The following is an 18,404-nucleotide window of genomic DNA, read 5'->3' on the forward strand; positions in this document are numbered from 1 at the left end:
GGCCACTGCAGCCAGTAACCACACCCCTTCAGGGTATCGGTGGGCAACGTAATCCCATGTTGAGTGAATTCTTTATTAACATTACTGATGTCACTGACCATACATTGATGGGGTCGGTTCGCCCTTATCTTGTTGATACAACTATTTGGTTATTGGGGAGAGATTGTTTAAGTCAGTGGGGAGTCACGATTAGCTCTCCGCCTTTCTAGTAGCAGCCACTGAGGAGCGGCCAACCCTTGCATTATCCTGGTGTTCTGATGAGCCGATCTGGGTTGCTCAGTGGCCGCTGCCAACAATTAAGCTTGCCGCGTTAACGGAATTGGTGGCTGAACAAGTAAATCTCGGCCATCTGGAACCCTCCGTTAGTCCATGGAATACACCTGTATTCACTATTCTTAAAAAATCAGGGAAATGGCGTTTATTGCAGGACTTACGTGCCATTAACGCCATCATAGTCGATATGGGCTCCTTACAACCTGGCCTACCTGCCCCGTCTATGCTCCCATCTGAATGGCCGTTACTTATTATTGACTTAAAGGATTGTTATTTTACCATTCCTTTGCACCCAAAAGACAGAGAACGCTTTGCCTTCTCTGTCCCAACAGTAAATCATGAGGCTCCTGCCCTTCGATACCAATGGAAGGTTTTGCCTCAAGGAATGAAAAATTCACCCACAATCTGTCAACTTTTTGTTGCATGGGCTATTCACCCTATTCGAACAAGGTATCCCCACTGGAAAATATATCATTATATGGATGATCTTTTGTTTGCAGCTCCTACAGCCTTTGAACCCTCTGTTATTGCATTGATTACTTCCCAATTAGCACAAGCAGGTCTTGTAGTGGCCCCGGAAAAAGTTCAAACCCGACCTCCCTTTTTTATATTTGGGCCTTCGGGTTACTGATTGTACAGTACGCCCTCAACATTTAACAATTTCACCTCATGTCCAGACACTATATGATGCTCAGAAATTACTGGGTGAACTTCAGTGGCTCCGCCCACTTTGTGGTATCACAAATCATGATATATCCCCTCTCCTTCCTCTATTAGAAGGGGGGAGAAGTCCCGGGGATAAACGACAATTATCAGCACAACAGCGGGAGGCATTACAACGAATTGGTCAAAAGGTTGGAAATGGTTATTCGGGCAGATACAAAGAAAATCTGCCCTTTGTGGTAGCAGTTTTTAGTTTGGATTCAGTATTGGAAGCATTGTTATTTCAATGGGATGAAACGGATAGAGATTCGTTAATAGGGTTAGAATGGATATTTCCACCCTGTAAAAATATATGGACGGTGACTTCTAGAGTTGAAGCTATAGCTATGTTAATAATGCAAGCACGAAAAAGAGTAACTACCATGACAGGGACTGATCCGCACCAGATTTTGTTACCCTTTTCCAAAATGGTTATTACACAGTTTTTGATGCATGATACTATGTTCGCCATTGCCTTAGCTGATTATCAAGGCCAATTGAGCTGTCACTACCTGCCCCACCGTCTCTTTTCCTCCCCTCTGCAACTAGAAAGACACCTTATGAAGCAGGAAAGACCGGTAAAAGGAATAATGGTGTTCACTGATGCGGCGGGACGAACGGGAACCACGGGGATGGTATGGTGGGATGGAGGTGTTTGGGCCCATAAAAAGATTATTAGTGAAGGATCAGTGCAGATACTAGAACTTTTGGCCATACTTATGGCCTTTGAAAATTGGAGCAAAGAACCCCTCAATGTTATAAGTGATTCCAAGTATGCTGTGGGCTTGGTGAATAAGTTGGAGAGAGCGATGCTTGGAAGAATCCACAACCCTAGATTACAACAAATACTTTTGCATCTTTGGCATCGACTTGATGGGAGAAGGGACAGATATTTTGTGGGGCATTTAAGAAGCCACACAGGCCTACCGAGATACTTAAGTATAGGGAATGAGCAAGCAGACACTCTAGTAGGATCCGTGGTGGTACCGAATCAATTTGAGCAAGCCCGTCTATCTCATGAGTTCTTCCATCAGTCGGCAAGAGCTCTTACTCGACAATTTTCCCTACCCATATCTCAGACCCGGAGTATTGTGTCCTCATGCTCAGAATGTAACAAACTAGCCCCTGCTTTTCCTATTGGGGTCAATCCCCGAGGCTTAGAAGCATTAATATTATGGCAATCAGATGTTACTCAATATAATCCGTTTGGAAAACAGAAATATGTTCATGTATCTATAGATACGTTCTCTGGGGCTATTTGGGCCACGCCCCATGCTTCCACCAGTAGTAAGGATGTAATTAAACATTGGCAGGCATGTTTTGCAGCGCTAGGTGTGCCAAAAACAATAAAAACAGACAATGGAGCTGGGTATATCGCTAGGCGTATGCAAGCCTTTTTGCAATTGTGGGGAGTAAACCATAAAACAGGGGTGCCGGGGAACTCTACAGGCCAGGCCATTGTTGAGCGCACTCATGCTACTTTAAAAGGAATGTTAGATAAGCAATCATGATGTGGGGAGGATGCTATACTGCAGACTCCCGCTGGGCGACTAGCGAAGGCTATATATGTATTGAACTGGCTCCAACCTATTAACGCTGTTGATAACAGTAATAATGTTCCAATACAAAAGCATTTAGGGGGAACAGGGATGGAAAAGGAGCAAAGGTAAAGTGGTTCGATTATGCCTCTCAACAGTGGAAAGGACCGGTACCGTTATTAACCTGGGGTGGGGGTTATGCTTGTGTCTCCCTTGACGCAGGTCCTCGGTGGATACCCGCAAAGTGGGTCCGGCCCTGTATTACAGAATCAACGAAGGATGAAACTACTGCTTCTGTGGATAATCCTATGGCCGCTATGGCTAGTCTCTTCTCTGCTTACACGCATTGATCCCCGTCAGAACGTATGGGTCACCTGGGCGAATCAGACAGGGCAATCTTCATTTTGTTTATCTATGGCAACACCCACGGATCCTTTTAGTACGTGCCTTATAGGTTATCCGAGTATAGATTTAAATGGATATCGAGGGTACGTTAGCAATGATAGTGTCCTTCGCTCGAGTGATTTTAATGATACTAATATTAATAATACTTGTTATCGATTATATAATGGGACACCAGGGCAACAGTGCCCGGGGGTTGCTTGGAGTTTATTGCAAGGAACGCTAATAAATTTATTAAATCAATCACTGCTTAACCCACCCCAAGAACTCACATTATTAGGATCCTTACCCGCAACAATAAACGATACTCATAATCATTCAATGGGGTGCATTGAATTAGGTGGACAATTCCATGTATTGTATTCTCAATATGGGTGGAAAATGAATGCTTCTGTGTTTTCTAATATGCAAAATATTACGCCAATTGCCTCCTTTGTGGCGGGAAATTGTCAGCAAGGAGGGGCCAACCTAGGCTTACAATTGCCACAAAAGGGTATATGGAATAATGGATCAGCAAAGGCATTACCACCAGGGACCTTTCTTATTTGTGGAAATCGCGCATGGCAGGGTATCCCTAGTTTTCCCATAGGAGGGCCATGTTATTTAGGCCACTTGACACTGTATGCACCTAACTGTAATATGATTAAACACCAAAGCAATCGCACTAGGCGAGCATTGGAGGACTTTACTCCTGATTGTAAGGATACAATAACCTTTTGGGATACTCCTTCAAAAATATTTGCGGCATTTCTTGCCCCTGGTGTCGCTAGTGTAAAGAGTTTAGTTGATTTAGAGAAATTGGCTTGTTGGAGTATTAAGCAATTTAATCTAACCTCAGAAATATTAACTGCTTTATTAATGGATGTAGATAGTATTCGTCATGCGGTATTACAAAATCGTGCTGCAATTGATTTTTTGTTGTTAGCCCACGGGCATGGATGTGAGGATTTTGAAGGTATGTGCTGTTTTAATTTGTCTGACCATTCTCATTCCATCCATGAATTACTAGCACGCTTAGAACAAAATCTTCATAAATTAGCAAAGGAAACCAATCCCTTATGGGATTGGTTGTCTAAATTTGGATGGCCTGGCTGGCTAACTTCGTTGTTACATATTATAATAATAATGGGATTTTGTATTTGTATTTTTTGCTTATGTGGTCCTTGTATAATCCAATGTATGCGTTGGGCTATATCTCGCATGGTTTCTGCTGCCTTTAAAAAACAAAAAGGGGGAGGTGTGGGAGATGGAGACCATCAAATGTTCTAAGGAAGAATTTGTAAATGGAAGATATCAGAATTTGGCAGAGCATAAAGCTACCCCACGGGTCATGAGTAACGAAGTAAACAAGATTATAAACGTTGGGAATTTGGCTACACTACAAAGTTAATAGCATGAGAAGCGACTTCTAGTTTCCAGCACAGCAGAATAATGAAACACTAAGATAAGGACATTGGATAATGAATTGTAAAAAGGATAAACAACTATCGTATATATATGACTGTATAATCAGAAATAAAATGCTTTTACCAGCAACTGTCTCAGTTGTGCTGCAAGCCAGCCTGCTAACAGCGACAGTGGTGGAATCTCCATCCTTGGAGGTTTTTAAGGCCCGGCTTGACAAAGCCTTGGCTGGGATGATTTAGTTGGTGTTGGTCCTGCTTTGAGCAGGGGATTGGACTAGATGACCTCCTGAGGTCTCTTCCAACCCTAATATTCTATGATTCTAAGAGCCATGAGAATGATTAAAGGGTTAGAAAACTTGCCTTATAGTGATAGACTCAAAAAGCGCAATCTATTTAATTTATCAAAGAGAAGATTAAGGGGTGACTTGATTACAGTCTATAAATATCTACATGGAGAACAAATATTTATTAATGGGTTCTACGATCTAGCAGAGAAAGATATAATACAATCCAGTGACTGGAAGTTGAAGCTAGACAAATTCAGACTGGAAATAAGATGAAAATTTTTTAATGGTGAGAGTAATTAACCACTGGAACATACCAAGGGTTGTGGTCAGGGGTGAAAGTAAGTCAAGTGACTTTCCGGTACGCTGGGGCCAGCTCTGGCCCTCGGAAGGGGCGGGGCTAGGGCAGAAGGGGCAGGACTGAAGGGGTCAGAGCCAGCCCCAGCCCACCCTGTAAGGTAAGTGGCCCCCCCTCCTGCATGGGGTAGCAGCAGCAGCAGCCCAGGGCTCTGGGGGCTATTTAAAGGGCCTGGGGCTCCCCTGCTTCTACTGCACTGGTCCTTTAACTAGCTGCCAGTGCAGTGGGGAAGCGGCAGGGCTCCAACAACTATTTAAAGGACTGGGGTGGCAGAAGCAGCTGGAGCCCTGGCCCTTTAAATAGCCCCTGGAGCCCCCGCTATCCCAGGGCTCTGGGGGCTATTTAAAGGGCCTGCAGCTCCCCTGCGTCTACTGCCCTGGCTCTTTAAATAGCCCCCAGAACCTGGTGGCGGGGCTCCGGCAGCTATTTAAAGGGCCGGGGCGGTAGAAGCAGGGGAGCCCCAGGACCTTTAAATAACCTCTGGAGCCCCACCACTGCTACCTCAGAACTCCAGCAGCGGGGCTCTGGAGGCCCTTTAAATTGCCCCCTGGGGAAGCCAGGCTGCCCCAGTATGGTGCACTGGCTCTTGCTGGTATGCCATACGGGGGCGTACCAGCTTACTTTCACCTCTGGTTGTGGTGGATTCTCCATCCCTGACAACTTTTAAATCAAAAGTGGAGGTTTCTATGAAAGATCTGTTCTAAGCAGTTGGGGAAATTCTCTGGTCTGTGTTGTAAAGGAGTTCAGACTGTCACACCCCAATGGCCCCCTCCCTCACCGGGGTCCCCTGGGAGAGGCAAATCAGCATTGTGTGTTGCTAACACTGTTGCAAGCATTATCAGGCATTTCGGGGAAGGGTTAAAGGGGTGAGTGTGGAGTGAAAGATTCTTTAGCAGGTTGCAGGCGGAAGGGGGAACCAGGGAGAAAGGAATGGGTTAACTCGACGCTACAGGTCTGAAGATAAGACACTGGCTCCTGCCCAAGGCTACAGCACATGATTGATGCTGGGCCACTGCCAAGAAAGGTGGGAGCCTGGATTTCATCTCCAACCAGCCGTGAGAAAGAGATTCAGCTGCACAAACCTGCAGGGGCTGCAAAACCCAGAGAGACAGTAAAGGTCAACACGGGGGTAAACAACCAATGTAGTGTCCCTACAGCCGGAGTGTTTTGGGAGATCTGAAGAAGCCAGGAAAAGCCGGTTTGGACTGGTACACAAAGCCAGAGGAACAAAGGGCCCGAAAGGAGATGCCTCCAAATGATCCCAGGGACTTAAAAACCCACCCAGGAGCCGAGGCCAATCAGAGATCAACAGCGGACCCTGGAAGACCTGTGTGCACAGGACAGAACTCCCATCCACCCTTCCCCCTCTTCTTCTGATGTTACACCCAGGCCTGGCCAGCCTTGGGTAGGGCGTGTGTGAGTATGAAAGTGGGTTTGGGTTAGGGTAGGGGCACTAACACTTTCTTCCTTCTTCTGAGTGATGTGGGGAGCACCCATCACTCTCTGCTGTTGTTTTATTATTTTATTAAGTAAAGCTTTATAACTTAGACACTTGGTGTGTTCTGTCATCTCCTCCCCAAATGATCTTGCAGCCTCAGCCTGATCACGTGACACCTCAGGCAGATTGGTAACAGAAATCTGTCACAAGACTTAATGATTACAATGGTCCCTTCTGGCGTTAGCATCAATGAATCTACTTGAGGAATCCTTTTCTGTATTTTCCTGCTTTATCTGCACATTTTAACATAATGGTTAGGTTCATTGTAGTTTCTGCATATCTGCCCAAATGCTGTTCATTTGCTATACTCGTGCTGGCTGCCATATTGCTGGCATTGTTTCTTGCTTTCCATGTTTCTGTCCTTGGCTGACTTAATTTCCATGAATTTTTCCATTGCTGATTTAGCTATGGTACTCGCAGGTAAACGATGTGTGCCTCTGGCTTTTCATTTGTGTTTCCGTGTGTTCTGCTGCTTGGCATGTAAATATTCTATTATCATTTATTATTTGTGTTACTTTAATGCTTCAGAGCCCTAGTCATAGATCAAGGCTCCATTGTGGTTGGTGGTGTACAAGAACCTAACAAAAGAACAGTCCCTGCCCTAAGGGTCTTACAATCTAAATATAAGACAAGAGGCAATGGATGGATATTGATAGACATGGGAGTGAATACAAGTAGACAATGAGGCAATACTGGTCAGCATGATAGGCAGTACTTTGCACACTAACCACTGTCATGTATATTGTGGGCTTCATGGCAGAGGAGGATTTGAAGGTGGACATTGAGGTAGTGTTGTGGATATTGTGATACAGGAGGGCCACGGAGCAGCAGGAGAGTAGTAGAGAGGAAATATATAAGTCCTAGGCTAATTAAGGCATGGTTCCCTGTAGACTAGGGAGGGTTGCTACAGGTTAATTGGAGCACCTGCAGTCAATTAAGGCCCTGTCAGGAACCTAATATGCTTCAGGCAGTCAGGGAGGAGGAGGAGGAAGGAGAGAGGACTGGATCTTGGAGGTGTATTGTGAGATTTGAAAGACCAGAGAACCGAAGTAAGGAAGACCCTGCCCCAACAGGGGAGGGAGACTCCCTTCCCCAGCATCTAAGGACTGAAGGTAACCCACCCAAGGGGGAAGAGGGTAAGAACCCACAGGGATTGAGTGGGGCTAGGGCTCAGAGTGAGGAGCAAACCCAGACCCCTCCCCGCTTCCCTCCTTTACCACCTTCCTGGGCTACTAGCCCGGCCCTTGGTGCCCCAAGAGTAGGGACAAGGGGTGGCGTCTTATCCCACCACCCAGAAAAGCTCAGGACCCACCATACTAACATCGGCCATCTTGTCACAATATTTATGAGGAACTCCTGTTGCCCTTTCCAGTGTCAGACTCAGATCCATCTGCCTTAGTAACTCTTCACAGACTTTTTTATTGTTACACCCTAGGACAATCTGGTCTTTAGAGAGAGTCTTTTAATATTCCATATTTGCAGCACTAACTTCTTAGTTTCAAGTCTGTGACAAACTCCTCTGTTTCCCCTTCATTCATTGTCCTTATCCTGAACATAGATCTTCTGTGAGTAAAGTTTTTTTCCTAGGGACACAATAATCCTCAAACATTTTCATTATTTGGGTAAAGCTTTCCTCTCTTTCCCAGCCACCATCTGTATGGAATGCATCATAGACATCTGGGGCTTCTGTGCCTGCCACGGTTAAGGACAGAGGAATCTTTTGTTCATCGTCCAGTTTATTTGCTCCTGTGGCTTTCCTAAACAGCTCAACCTGCTGTTTGAACCTTTTCCAGGCACATTCAGCATTTTCCCTGATTGTCAAGGCTGGTGGGAAGTTCATTGCAGTTGCACAAGCTCTGCACTGGCACCAACTCCAGCACCCTATGTCATCCAGTCCTGATCCCATGTAGTACCTTACTGATGGGCAGACCATTTTCACCTTTATTAAGAATGAAAACTATGTATTGAAATGAGGAAACAAAACTCCCTGCTATAGTCTGACTGTAGTCTCTGACTGCCCTGTCCTGGGATCCTTTGTTTCTGCTTCCAGCAGGAAGAGTGTCACAAGAAACCAAAGGTGCACAAAGAGGATACAGGAGGTGAGGCATCTGTACACTTCCTGCAGGATTTCCTCTGTAAGCACTGTCAAGTTGTTTTGTAAAGTTAACAACAAAGGCAAATTTTAAGGAGGACAATGAGGTGGCTTTGCAGATGACTATAGGGAACATCTCCCAAGAATGAGGGGCAACACAGGGTCGACATTTAGATGGCATATGAGCGACAATAAATCTACAAGGATCATGGCATTTGTCAGTTGTGATTAATTAGCCCAAGAAATAAATGCAGGGTTCATAACATCCCTGGGCCTGAGCCCAGACACATGCAGTTAAGGGATTCAGGAGACTGTAGAATCATTTTGCCACAACCCACTCAGCTAGCTAAGCCATAGAGCCATCTGCAGACACCAGCGTTCTGAGCAGGAGGTCAAGCAAGCTCTTCTTCAAGGGTAATGTCTACACAGCAATCACAGGTGTGACTGCAACACATGTTGTAGATACCGGAGCTAGCTTTGATCTAGCTAGCTGAAATCACAGTCTTATTGGGATCCGGGAAGCCACAGCAGCACAGACTGACCCCAGGTATGTACTCAAGTAGCTAGACAACTATGCTGCTGCGGCTCCACAGCTATAGGTCTACCTAGATTGAAGGTAGCTCAGGTATGTCTACGGTGCTGCAGTCACACCTCTGATTGCAGGGCAGGTATAACCTTAGGGCTTGGCTACCCTTGCGAGTTACAGCGCATTAAAGCAGCCCTGGCTGCCCTAACTCCTGAGGTGTCCACACTGGCAAGGCACGTAGAGCACCTGGACTCCATGGCTGGAGCACTCCTGGTAATCCATCTCCACGAGAAGCATAATGCTTGGTGCGCCCTGGCTGGAGCACCGCGGTGCCAGTGTGGACGACCTGGTCTATTCATGCGCTCCGATCGGCCTCCAGAAGTGTCCCATAATGCCTGTTCTAGGCACTCTGGGCATCACTTTGAACTCTACTGCCCTGGCCTCAGGTGACCAACCACCCTTTAAATTCTCGGGGAATTTTGAAATTCCCCTTCCTGTTTGCTCAGCCAGGTGTGGAGTGCTCTCAGTGAATCTTTCCAGGTGACCATGCCTTCACGCACCAGGCGATCCCCAGTACGGAGCAATGGCGAGGTGCTGGACCTCATCAGTGTTTGGGGGGAGGAAGCTGTCTAGTCCCAACTGCACTCCAGCCATAGGAATTATGATACCTTCAGGCAGATATCAAGGCACATGATGGAAAGGGGCCATGACTGGGACACACTGCAGTGCAGGGTTAAAGTGAAGGAGCTGCAGAATGCCTACCACAAAGCCCACGAGGCAAACAGCTGCTCTGGTGCTGCTCCTGCGATCTGCCGTTTTTACAAAGAGCTGGATGCAATACTTGGGGACAACCCCACCTCCACTCCGAGGACCACCATGGACACTTCAGAGCCCAGTTCAACAAGGCAGGAGGAGGAGGAAAGTGGCAGCAAGGGTGCTGAGGAGGAGGGGCACACTCCAACATCCCTAGATGCATGCAGCCAGGAGCTGTTTTCAAGCCTGGAGGAAGGTAGCCAGTCATAGCGGATGGTGCTTGGGGAAGAACAAACAGCAGAGGAGGTGCCCAGTAAGTGGCTTTTATTTTGGGAAGGAAGTTGTTCGGTGTGGGCTCTTGGGGCAAAGAGGGTTAGAGCTACATGCATGCCTAGATGTGGAATAGGGCGTCTATGTGCTCTCTCACATTGTGGTAATCGGCCTCCGTGATCTCTTTAAAGGTCTCATGCAGAAGCTGGGCAATACGCTTGTTCCTTGGCAGAGCTACTGTGCTTCTTGTCCCCGTCAAGCTAACATGTCCACGCCACTGTGCTGTGATGGACAGGGGGACCATTGCTGCACACAGGTAAGCTGCATATGGGCCAGGGTGGAAGCTGCATTGTAGTAGAAGACCCTCCCTTGCTTCCCAAGTCACCCTCAGCAGTGAGATATCTTCCTGTGGAAAATGTGGGGACAGTGTTCAGTATAGGGGCCCCCTGCAGCTGTTGGCTCTCCCCAAGGCACAGAACCCCAGAGGACAGTACGGCCATGAAACAATCAGTCCCCCTTGCCCCTGTGCTTACTCACCATTTTGGGGCTCCTGTGGGTTATATGTGCTCGCTTTGGGACGGGCAATTTCTGTTATTGTGTACATCCTACTTATCTTTAAGTACAACCGAATCATTGCAATGTCTGGTGTGAACAATGCTGCCTCTGTTAAGTGTTGCATTTTGGCTTTACAGATGCAACCGTGAGATCTCAGCCCTCCTTGTTATCACTGGCCAAAAGACTCCAAAGAATCAGGAAGCCTCCACAGAGGAGCAAAGAGGACATGCTGCATGAAGTAATGCAGCAGTTGCTTAATGAATATCAAAAAGTGCAGGAGTGGCAGGAGAGTGAAAGGAGGGTCTACCAACAGAATGTGGATCACCGGCACCAAAGCACGGAGTGGCTGCTAAGCATCATGGAGCGCCAAGCAGACTTGATACAGGCGCTTGTAGCAATGCAGGCAGAGCACATCCGCCCCTGCACCTCCCCTGCAGCCCTTGTCCCAAAACGCTTTTCCTTGTGCCCCCATGTCACTACCAACTCACTTTCCCCTACATCCGGGTTCTTATTGCTGCCAGCAGCCTCCAACACCTGTAGCTTCACCACTCAGCCCTGCAAACTACAACCCTTACCCACTGCGCTCAACTCCTATCATCATGCAATTTAGCCAGCCTGAAGTACAGTACTCAGTGCATGGCACTCCAGACAGGAAGGCTGAGTATGATAACAGGACATACACAAATCTCTGATTGTCCTGTTCCCCATCCCACCCGCTTCCCTGGTCCCACACAGCACAGATGTGGCATCTCATTTGTTTCCCAAGCAGTTGTGTTTCTTTTCAATAAATGAATTTTTTGGTTTTGAAAACATTCTTTATTATTGCATTAAGTAAAAGATACCATAGCCCAGGAAAGCAACAGGCGTGCATCATACGTAGCAAACACAGATTCCTACTAATGTTGGAATCTCTGTGCTTCAGTCCCATGCAGGGCACCAAACATTACTGGTGGCTTTCAGCATCAAATTGCTCCCTCAAGGCATCCCTAATCCTTGCAGCCCTGCGGTGGGCCCCTCTAATAGCCCTGCTCCCCGGCTGTTCAAATTCAACCTCCACGTGTCGAACGTCTAAGGTCCATGCCTGAGTGAATCATTCACCCTTCCCTTAACAAATGTTTTCGAGGATACAGCATGCGGATATAACCATGGGGATGTTGTCATGGGCCAGGTCCAGCTTCCCATACAGACAGCACTAGTAGTCCTTTAAATGGCCAAAAGCACACTCCACAGTCATTCTGCATTTGCTTAGCCTGTTGTTGAACCGCTCCTTGCTGCTGTCAAGGCTCCCTGTGTAGGGTTTCATGAGCCATGGCATTAAAGGGTAAGTGGAGTCTCCAAGAACCACAATGGGCATTTCGACTTTCACTACAGTGATCTTCTGGTCTGGGAAGAAAGTCCCGACTTGTAGCTTCCTGAACAGGCCAGTGTTCCGAAAGATGCGTGCATCGTGTACCTTTCTGGATGAGCCTGCTTTAATGTCAGTGAAATGCCCACAATGATCCACAAGCGCCTGGAGAACCATAGAGAAATACCCTTTCTGAGTTATGTACTTGGAGGCTAGGTGGGCTGGTGCCAGAATTGGAATATGCATCCCATCTATCGCCCCTCCACAGTTAGGGAAACCCATTTGTGCAAAACCAGCCACAATGTCACCCAAGTTACCCAGAGTCACAGTTCTTCTGAGCAAGATGTGATTAATGGCCCTGCAAACTTGCATCAACACGACTCCAACGGTTGACTTTCCCACTCCAAACTGGTTAGCGACCGATCAGTAGCTGCCTGGAGTTGCCAGCTTCCAGATTGCAATAGCCACCTGCTTCTGCACCAGCAGGGCAGCTCTCAATCTCATGTCCTTGTGCTGGGGGGGAGGGGAGCGGATGAGCTCAGCACAGTCCCATGGAAGTGGCTTTTCTCATCTGAAAGTTCTGCAGCCACTGCTCATCATCCCAGACTTGTGTGACGATGTGATCCCACCACTCAGTGCTTGTTTCCCTGAGCCCAAAAGTGGCATTCCACGGTGGCGAGCATGTCCGTGAATACCACAAGCAATCTTGTGTCATATGTGTTATGTGAGTTGATATTATCGTCGGACTCCTCACTGTCAGTTTGTAGCTTAAGGAATAACTTGACTGCAATTTGTGATGTGCTGGTGAGACTCATCAGCATATTCCTCAGCAGTTCAGGATCCATTCCCGCAGACCGAAAGGGAAGACAGAGCGCGCAGCGCAAAACACGTTGAAAGATGGCGCCAAATGTGGACGAAAGCACAGGGATTGCTATGCGAAGTGATGCATCACGGGGCGGTTGGGACAGGACCCAGAATGCCCTGCACCCACCCGCCTCCTTCCCACAAGCCATAGCGCCAGAATGGGAAGAGGTGCTCTGTGGGATAGCTGCCCATAATGCACTGCTCCCAATGCCGCTGCAAGTGCTGCAAATGTGGCCATGCCAGCGTGCTTGCTGCTGTCAGTGTGACCACATTGCAGCGCTTTCCCTGCTGTGCTCTCCGAGGGCTGGTTTAACTCAAGTGTAGCCATGTCCTTAGAGGCAGGCATTTGCCCAGACAAACCATGTCATAAGCGTAAGCATAAGCATGTACTTGTGAGCAAATGCCTATATCTGTAAGGAAATGCCTGTGTCTTCTCCCTACTTGCCATAAAGTGCCTGCAGATCAAAAAAAGGGTGAGTGGTATGAACTGTGTCCGGGGCACACGCTCCATCCCCAGTAGAACTGGAATTCAATGGCTGTTTGTTGGGAGCAACATCGACTCAGAGGCTTGCTGGCCTTGCTCACTCAGGTTGCGGGGTGTTTTAGCAGATGGTAACACAGTAGATGTGGGTTCTCAATTCAGCATTCCCCCAACGTGTGCTGTAGGCCTGATGTCTCTGACAGGCTCCTTAGGCAAAGCAGAATGGGTACAAACTTTGATGCATAGCAGATTGAGCAAGTCTGCATGGGTGGGCCTTCCAGATCTGCTTCCCATTCTTCACTGCCCCCCTCTATTGCTCAGTCTGCCGGCACACCATTGAAATCAATGGGAATTCCACATGGGGGTCAAACACAGGAAGTGGAAGATTCCCCCAGTGTGGATTGGAGAGGGAAACGGGGCCTCGAATATGACTGCACTCTGGAGGGGAAGTGTAGCCATGAGGGGGAAAAAGCACACAGTGATGAGCCACAACATTCTTACTGTTCCGTGGTGTAAAATAATTCCCTAAACCAAACCTGAGCTGCGGTGTGGCTGAGCTCCACTGCCAGGTCCGTTCCTGAATTGCCAATGCCGATCACAATAACTTTCTTCCCCGAGAACTCCTGGGGCTTCTTGTAATCGTGGCTGTGGAAGTAGCAGCCTTTGAACTTTTCAATCCCTGCAAAGAAGGAGCGGAACAGCTGTAAGTGTGCCCCCTGACTCCTGCATTGTCCTGGGGGTCCAAGATTCAAGAGAATAGCAGGACTGCAAGGGTCTGCAGCATTCCTTGCACCTTGGGCAGGAGTTACACACACAGCAGTTAGACAATCCATGATAGTGTCAAACTGAGTAAAAATCCCTTCCCTCTCAGTGGACTCAAGGTCCACATCCTTGGTACATGTGATGTCATCATCCTGCTTGTTCTCCAGCCCCCAGGAGTAGACAGGGACCCCTCGATTTCCAATGCAAGTAGCAAGCAGAACAAAAAAATCTTTAAAAAGCATTTCAGGACTTTAAATGAAATGAAGCAAACTAGGGCAGAAGCCAAGTTTTCCCCTCCCCTTTTTAGGTTACCTTTAAAGCTGGACTGCACAAGGAAACTGAGCTGTTGATGACACTCCTCTGGGGGTCTAATATGCAGCTGGATTTGGCTCTGGATGTGCTGTTCCTTGCTCATAACCTCTGCAAGCCCCATCTTCATTTTAACCCTTGTGAACATATGTACCAAGGAACTTTTGTTTCAGAACTTGGAAATTTCATTTCAAATTTTTAACTTATTATTTTTCATTTTTTCATTTTATTATTTTTACTTTACTTCATAAATTCTCAATAGTAATATTGCATAATAGGACATCACAGTTGAAATATTCAATTTTCATTTAATCTGTTGGTTTTAAAATGGGTAAGGGCAGGTACTATTTAGTAATGATTGAAATACCTTATTTCCTTGATCACAGGGCCTTCGGTTTGTGTCATAATTGAAATGTGAAACTATTAATTTTCAAAATCTCCTGTGAAATGGAAATTCTGAGTTTTGACCAGCTCTAATGCTGAGTGCTCTTGTAAATGCTGCCTCCAGAGTCCAGGCCTCCAGCACAGAACAGGGTATCCACTAGGAGCCTCTGCAGACCTGCCACCATCTCCATCAGGAAAACCCTCTAGTCCCAGGCCATGTGAGGGGATGGAGAGACTAGAACTAGAACATAATATATGGAGATGCAGAGAGACACAAAGGTTTAGTATTAGCTTTGCACTCCGCGTCCTACCTGGGAAGGAGTCCAGTGGCAGATGGGCGTTGCTGTGATGGCCGGTGCAAACCATGACCCCATCGAAGATGGCTGACTCCTGCTTCCCCTCGGTCTCCGTGACAACGTCCCATTGGCCCGTGGTGGAGAAATCCGGGCTCTTTGTCACACTGACCACCGTGGTCTGGAAGGAAAAGGGCACTCGCAGAGCTGGTACCAGCAAATTTCATCCATTCCCTCAGAATGGAGTCCCTGACACTAACCTCCTCCCTATGCCTGAGTCAGCAACCCAGCCAGGCAGCACGAGGCCAGCACAGAGCTGGGAGCAGCAGCAAGCGGCCAGCTGGGCTCTGCTAGGTTTTGCCTCACAGCCTCTGAGGGCTCACTGGCTCCCACAGAGAATGGGCTGCAGCGGTTCCTGGGAGCTGGGCTATAACTTCCGCCAGGCAGCCCCCAGACAAAAGGAGGTCCCAGAACAGTCCGTCTGGTTCTCCCTGTTCCATGAGTGTGAGATGTTTCCTTATGGGGGGCGGAATTCTTTCACCTAGATCTTGCACACATGTGCGTGCACACACTCTCTCTCGCTCTCTCTCTCCTAACCCTGCTCGCTGGGCCAGGTCTCCTCACCTTGAAGCAGATGTATTTCAGAAGGTCGAAGTGCTCGGCGTACATGCGGAAATATTCCATGACTTTGGAGTGGTGCATGTAGTTGGGGAAATCGGCTGGGATGGGGAAGTCACTGAAGCACATCATCTCCTTGGAGGTGTTGATGATGACAGATTTGTAGATGCTGGCTCTGCCCTCTTCAGGATTCTCCTGTAGGGAGCAGGAGAACATTATGGAGTGTAACATTAACCATGTGAATTCCCAAAGAACTAAAGCTCTACAAGTTAAATAGCCAGTATTACTGACTCCTTCTGCAAAAGCTGAGGTGACAGTCATCTTTCAAGTGTCTTTGTCACGTGACATTAGCCTGGGGTGCAGTGGGAACACAATGACATTTCTTTAAATGTTCTTTAAATCCCCTGTGGGGATGACAAATAAAACCAGCAGGAACAAGGAGATCTTATGATTGCCTTGAACTTGCAAGAATCATAGGAAAACCTAAAGCATAGTGAATTTAGGAAGGGATAATAAAAATAGATTACTGGCTGGAGTCATTTCAGCATATAGAATTACTGGCACTGTTTATAATCCTTCCTGAGATAAACCACGTCTTCCTCAAGGTGACATATTTTCTTAACTATTTGACTTTTATGCCAGGTGCCTAAATCACATGCAAGACCAAGTGACTGTAGAAAGAATCAAAGGCCTTGTTTTCATTACTAAAAAAGGTGAATTTTTTACCTCATTGAGACTAATGTACCTGAGTTTTTCTCTAGGTAAACCCTCAGCGAAAACCAGGCATGTTATTTTGACCATGAGTTTAACTCAATCCCTGGAGGGGGCAGAGGGCTGTTTACCTCCCAGAAAAACTAAAGTTCCTGGTCTTCGCTGTCTTATTACCTCAAGTTAGTTACTCGGAGGTAAACAGCACACTTTTCCAGCAGCGAAGACAAGGCCTAACTTAGTGAAGTGTATACCTCTCCCCAGCCAGATTAACAGGGACGCTGCCCCAACAGGAACATGTTGGGTTGCCAATTTTGGTTGGATGTATTCCTGCAGGTTTCATCACAAGACATAACCTTAAATTAAAAATTAATCTTTAATTCCTGCAGACTCCAGGACAATCAGGGTGGGGTGTAGGACCCTGGGGACACTGCCTCAGCTAAGACTCCCTTAGGTTATTTGCTAGTAGGGAAATCTTACCATAAACATCACTGTGGGCAAAGCTCAGAGGAAACAGGGCATCAGAGAGTCTAAGCTGCAGTAAACTGCTCTGAGCAGGGAGAGGGGCCGCAGAAGCACGTTAGACTGTGTATGTTAAAGCCAGAGGGGGTCTCCTTCAACTCGCACCTTCTTCCAGGCCTGGCGCACATTAGTTACACCTCTGCAGGCTCCCTCACACATTGGTAAGGGCCTGATCCAAAGCCTCCAGGGTCAGTGGAAAGATTCTCGTTGACTTCACTGGCCTTTGGGTCAGGCCCATAGCAGGTGCATGGAGCATTGTCTACACAGAGTATTTTTATAAACTCTTCCCCCATGGCTAGAACCAGCTCAGCAGCATCTGGTGCAGGTGGAGCTTTGGCTGCAATAGCCCTTTTCAGTACCACACCAATTATAGTGACTGTGCTGGGGCTCACGGGGGGGTTAAATGCCGCTCAGGTGCACTGATGTTAGCAGCACTGGAGATGTTTATACAGCTCCCTAGTGCAGTAAGGCTGTGGTGGAGTCTGACAAACGGCTACTGGCCCTGCATTGTTTTGCTGCTAAGTAGAGGTTGGAGCATGCAGAGAATGCTCATAGAGAATGTTCCCCTGGGGGAAGACTGGAAACACTTTCATTTCCACCCTACCTAGCAAGTCAGGACCGAGAGAAACTCAGACCCACCTCAAATCTCCAGAGCCCTCCAATGTCACTGCTCCTCTCGAAGCAGATGGGCTCCAGACCCTCGTCCAAGCAGCATTTAATGGAGCTCAGTCCACAAACACCAGCTCCAATAACTGCAATCCTCTTCTGTGCCATGCCGTCTGGCTTCAGAGCGCTTTGCCAGCCACCTGGGAGAGGGGGATCCTCAGGCCGTATCACTGTTGGCGCAGTTCAGAGCTGAAGGAGTGGCAATCACTTGCCGGCTCCGAATGAAGGAGCAGCTTGCGTCAGCGCCATTCTCTGATTGGGCTGTCTGAGGCACTGAGTTCCAGGGCAGGGAGGATCAGACCAGAGGTGGGACCACTCCTGGGCTTCTCTCTTGCTGTAAATGCAGCTTGGCTCAGTTGCATAATAAAGTAATTGCTACACTACCAGACAGGATTTACAGGGTTCCTGCAGCTGCCCTGCCACACTTCAGCCCCTGCACACCCTTCCCATGAAGGGCTTATTCCCTGATCTAACCATGCTTAAAGTATTCTGAAAAAAAATAGGGGCTCTGTCACCACCCCTCACATTTGCCAGTCCCCCTGCCTTGCAATTAATTCTTTACCCATCCCCCAAAGAAATCCTGCCTCCTCCAAGTCTCCCATCAGTTCTGCCTCAGATCTGTTCCACCTCCCTGACCCCCCATCAATTGTGCCCCTAGCCTGGAAGCAAGTCTGTCCCACTCAATTCTGCTCCCCAGCCTCCCTCTGCTCTGCATGTTGCTCCGGGGGCTCTTTACCCCGCCTGCCCAGGCCAGATGCTGAAGGGGAAAGAAGTGGGGACAGAGGCACTGTCCTA

General features: G+C 47.7%; 1 protein-coding gene across 4 annotated transcripts in view; it reads right to left on the reverse strand.

The window, feature by feature from the left end:
- LOC119860029 (flavin-containing monooxygenase 5-like) overlaps positions 1–17,858 on the reverse strand; it is a 44,306-nt gene extending 26,448 nt beyond the window's left edge. For all 4 annotated transcript variants that reach the window (XR_006273883.1, XM_043491184.1, XM_038413122.2 and 1 more), the window contains exons 1-4: positions 17,583–17,858; positions 15,720–15,908; positions 15,114–15,276; positions 13,884–14,026 (exon numbers count right to left, since the gene is read on the reverse strand). Coding sequence is in view for 3 of the 4 variants with exons in the window: in XM_043491184.1 (XP_043347119.1) it covers positions 13,884–14,026; positions 15,114–15,276; positions 15,720–15,908; positions 17,583–17,717 (630 nt within the window). In the remaining variant the exon portion in view is untranslated. The remainder of the gene's footprint in view (positions 1–13,883; positions 14,027–15,113; positions 15,277–15,719; positions 15,909–17,582) is intronic.
- Positions 17,859–18,404: the final 546 nt, after the last annotated feature.

Source organism: Dermochelys coriacea, chromosome 8, assembly GCF_009764565.3.
Source record: "Dermochelys coriacea isolate rDerCor1 chromosome 8, rDerCor1.pri.v4, whole genome shotgun sequence".
Taxonomy (NCBI): Eukaryota; Metazoa; Chordata; order Testudines; family Dermochelyidae; genus Dermochelys; species Dermochelys coriacea.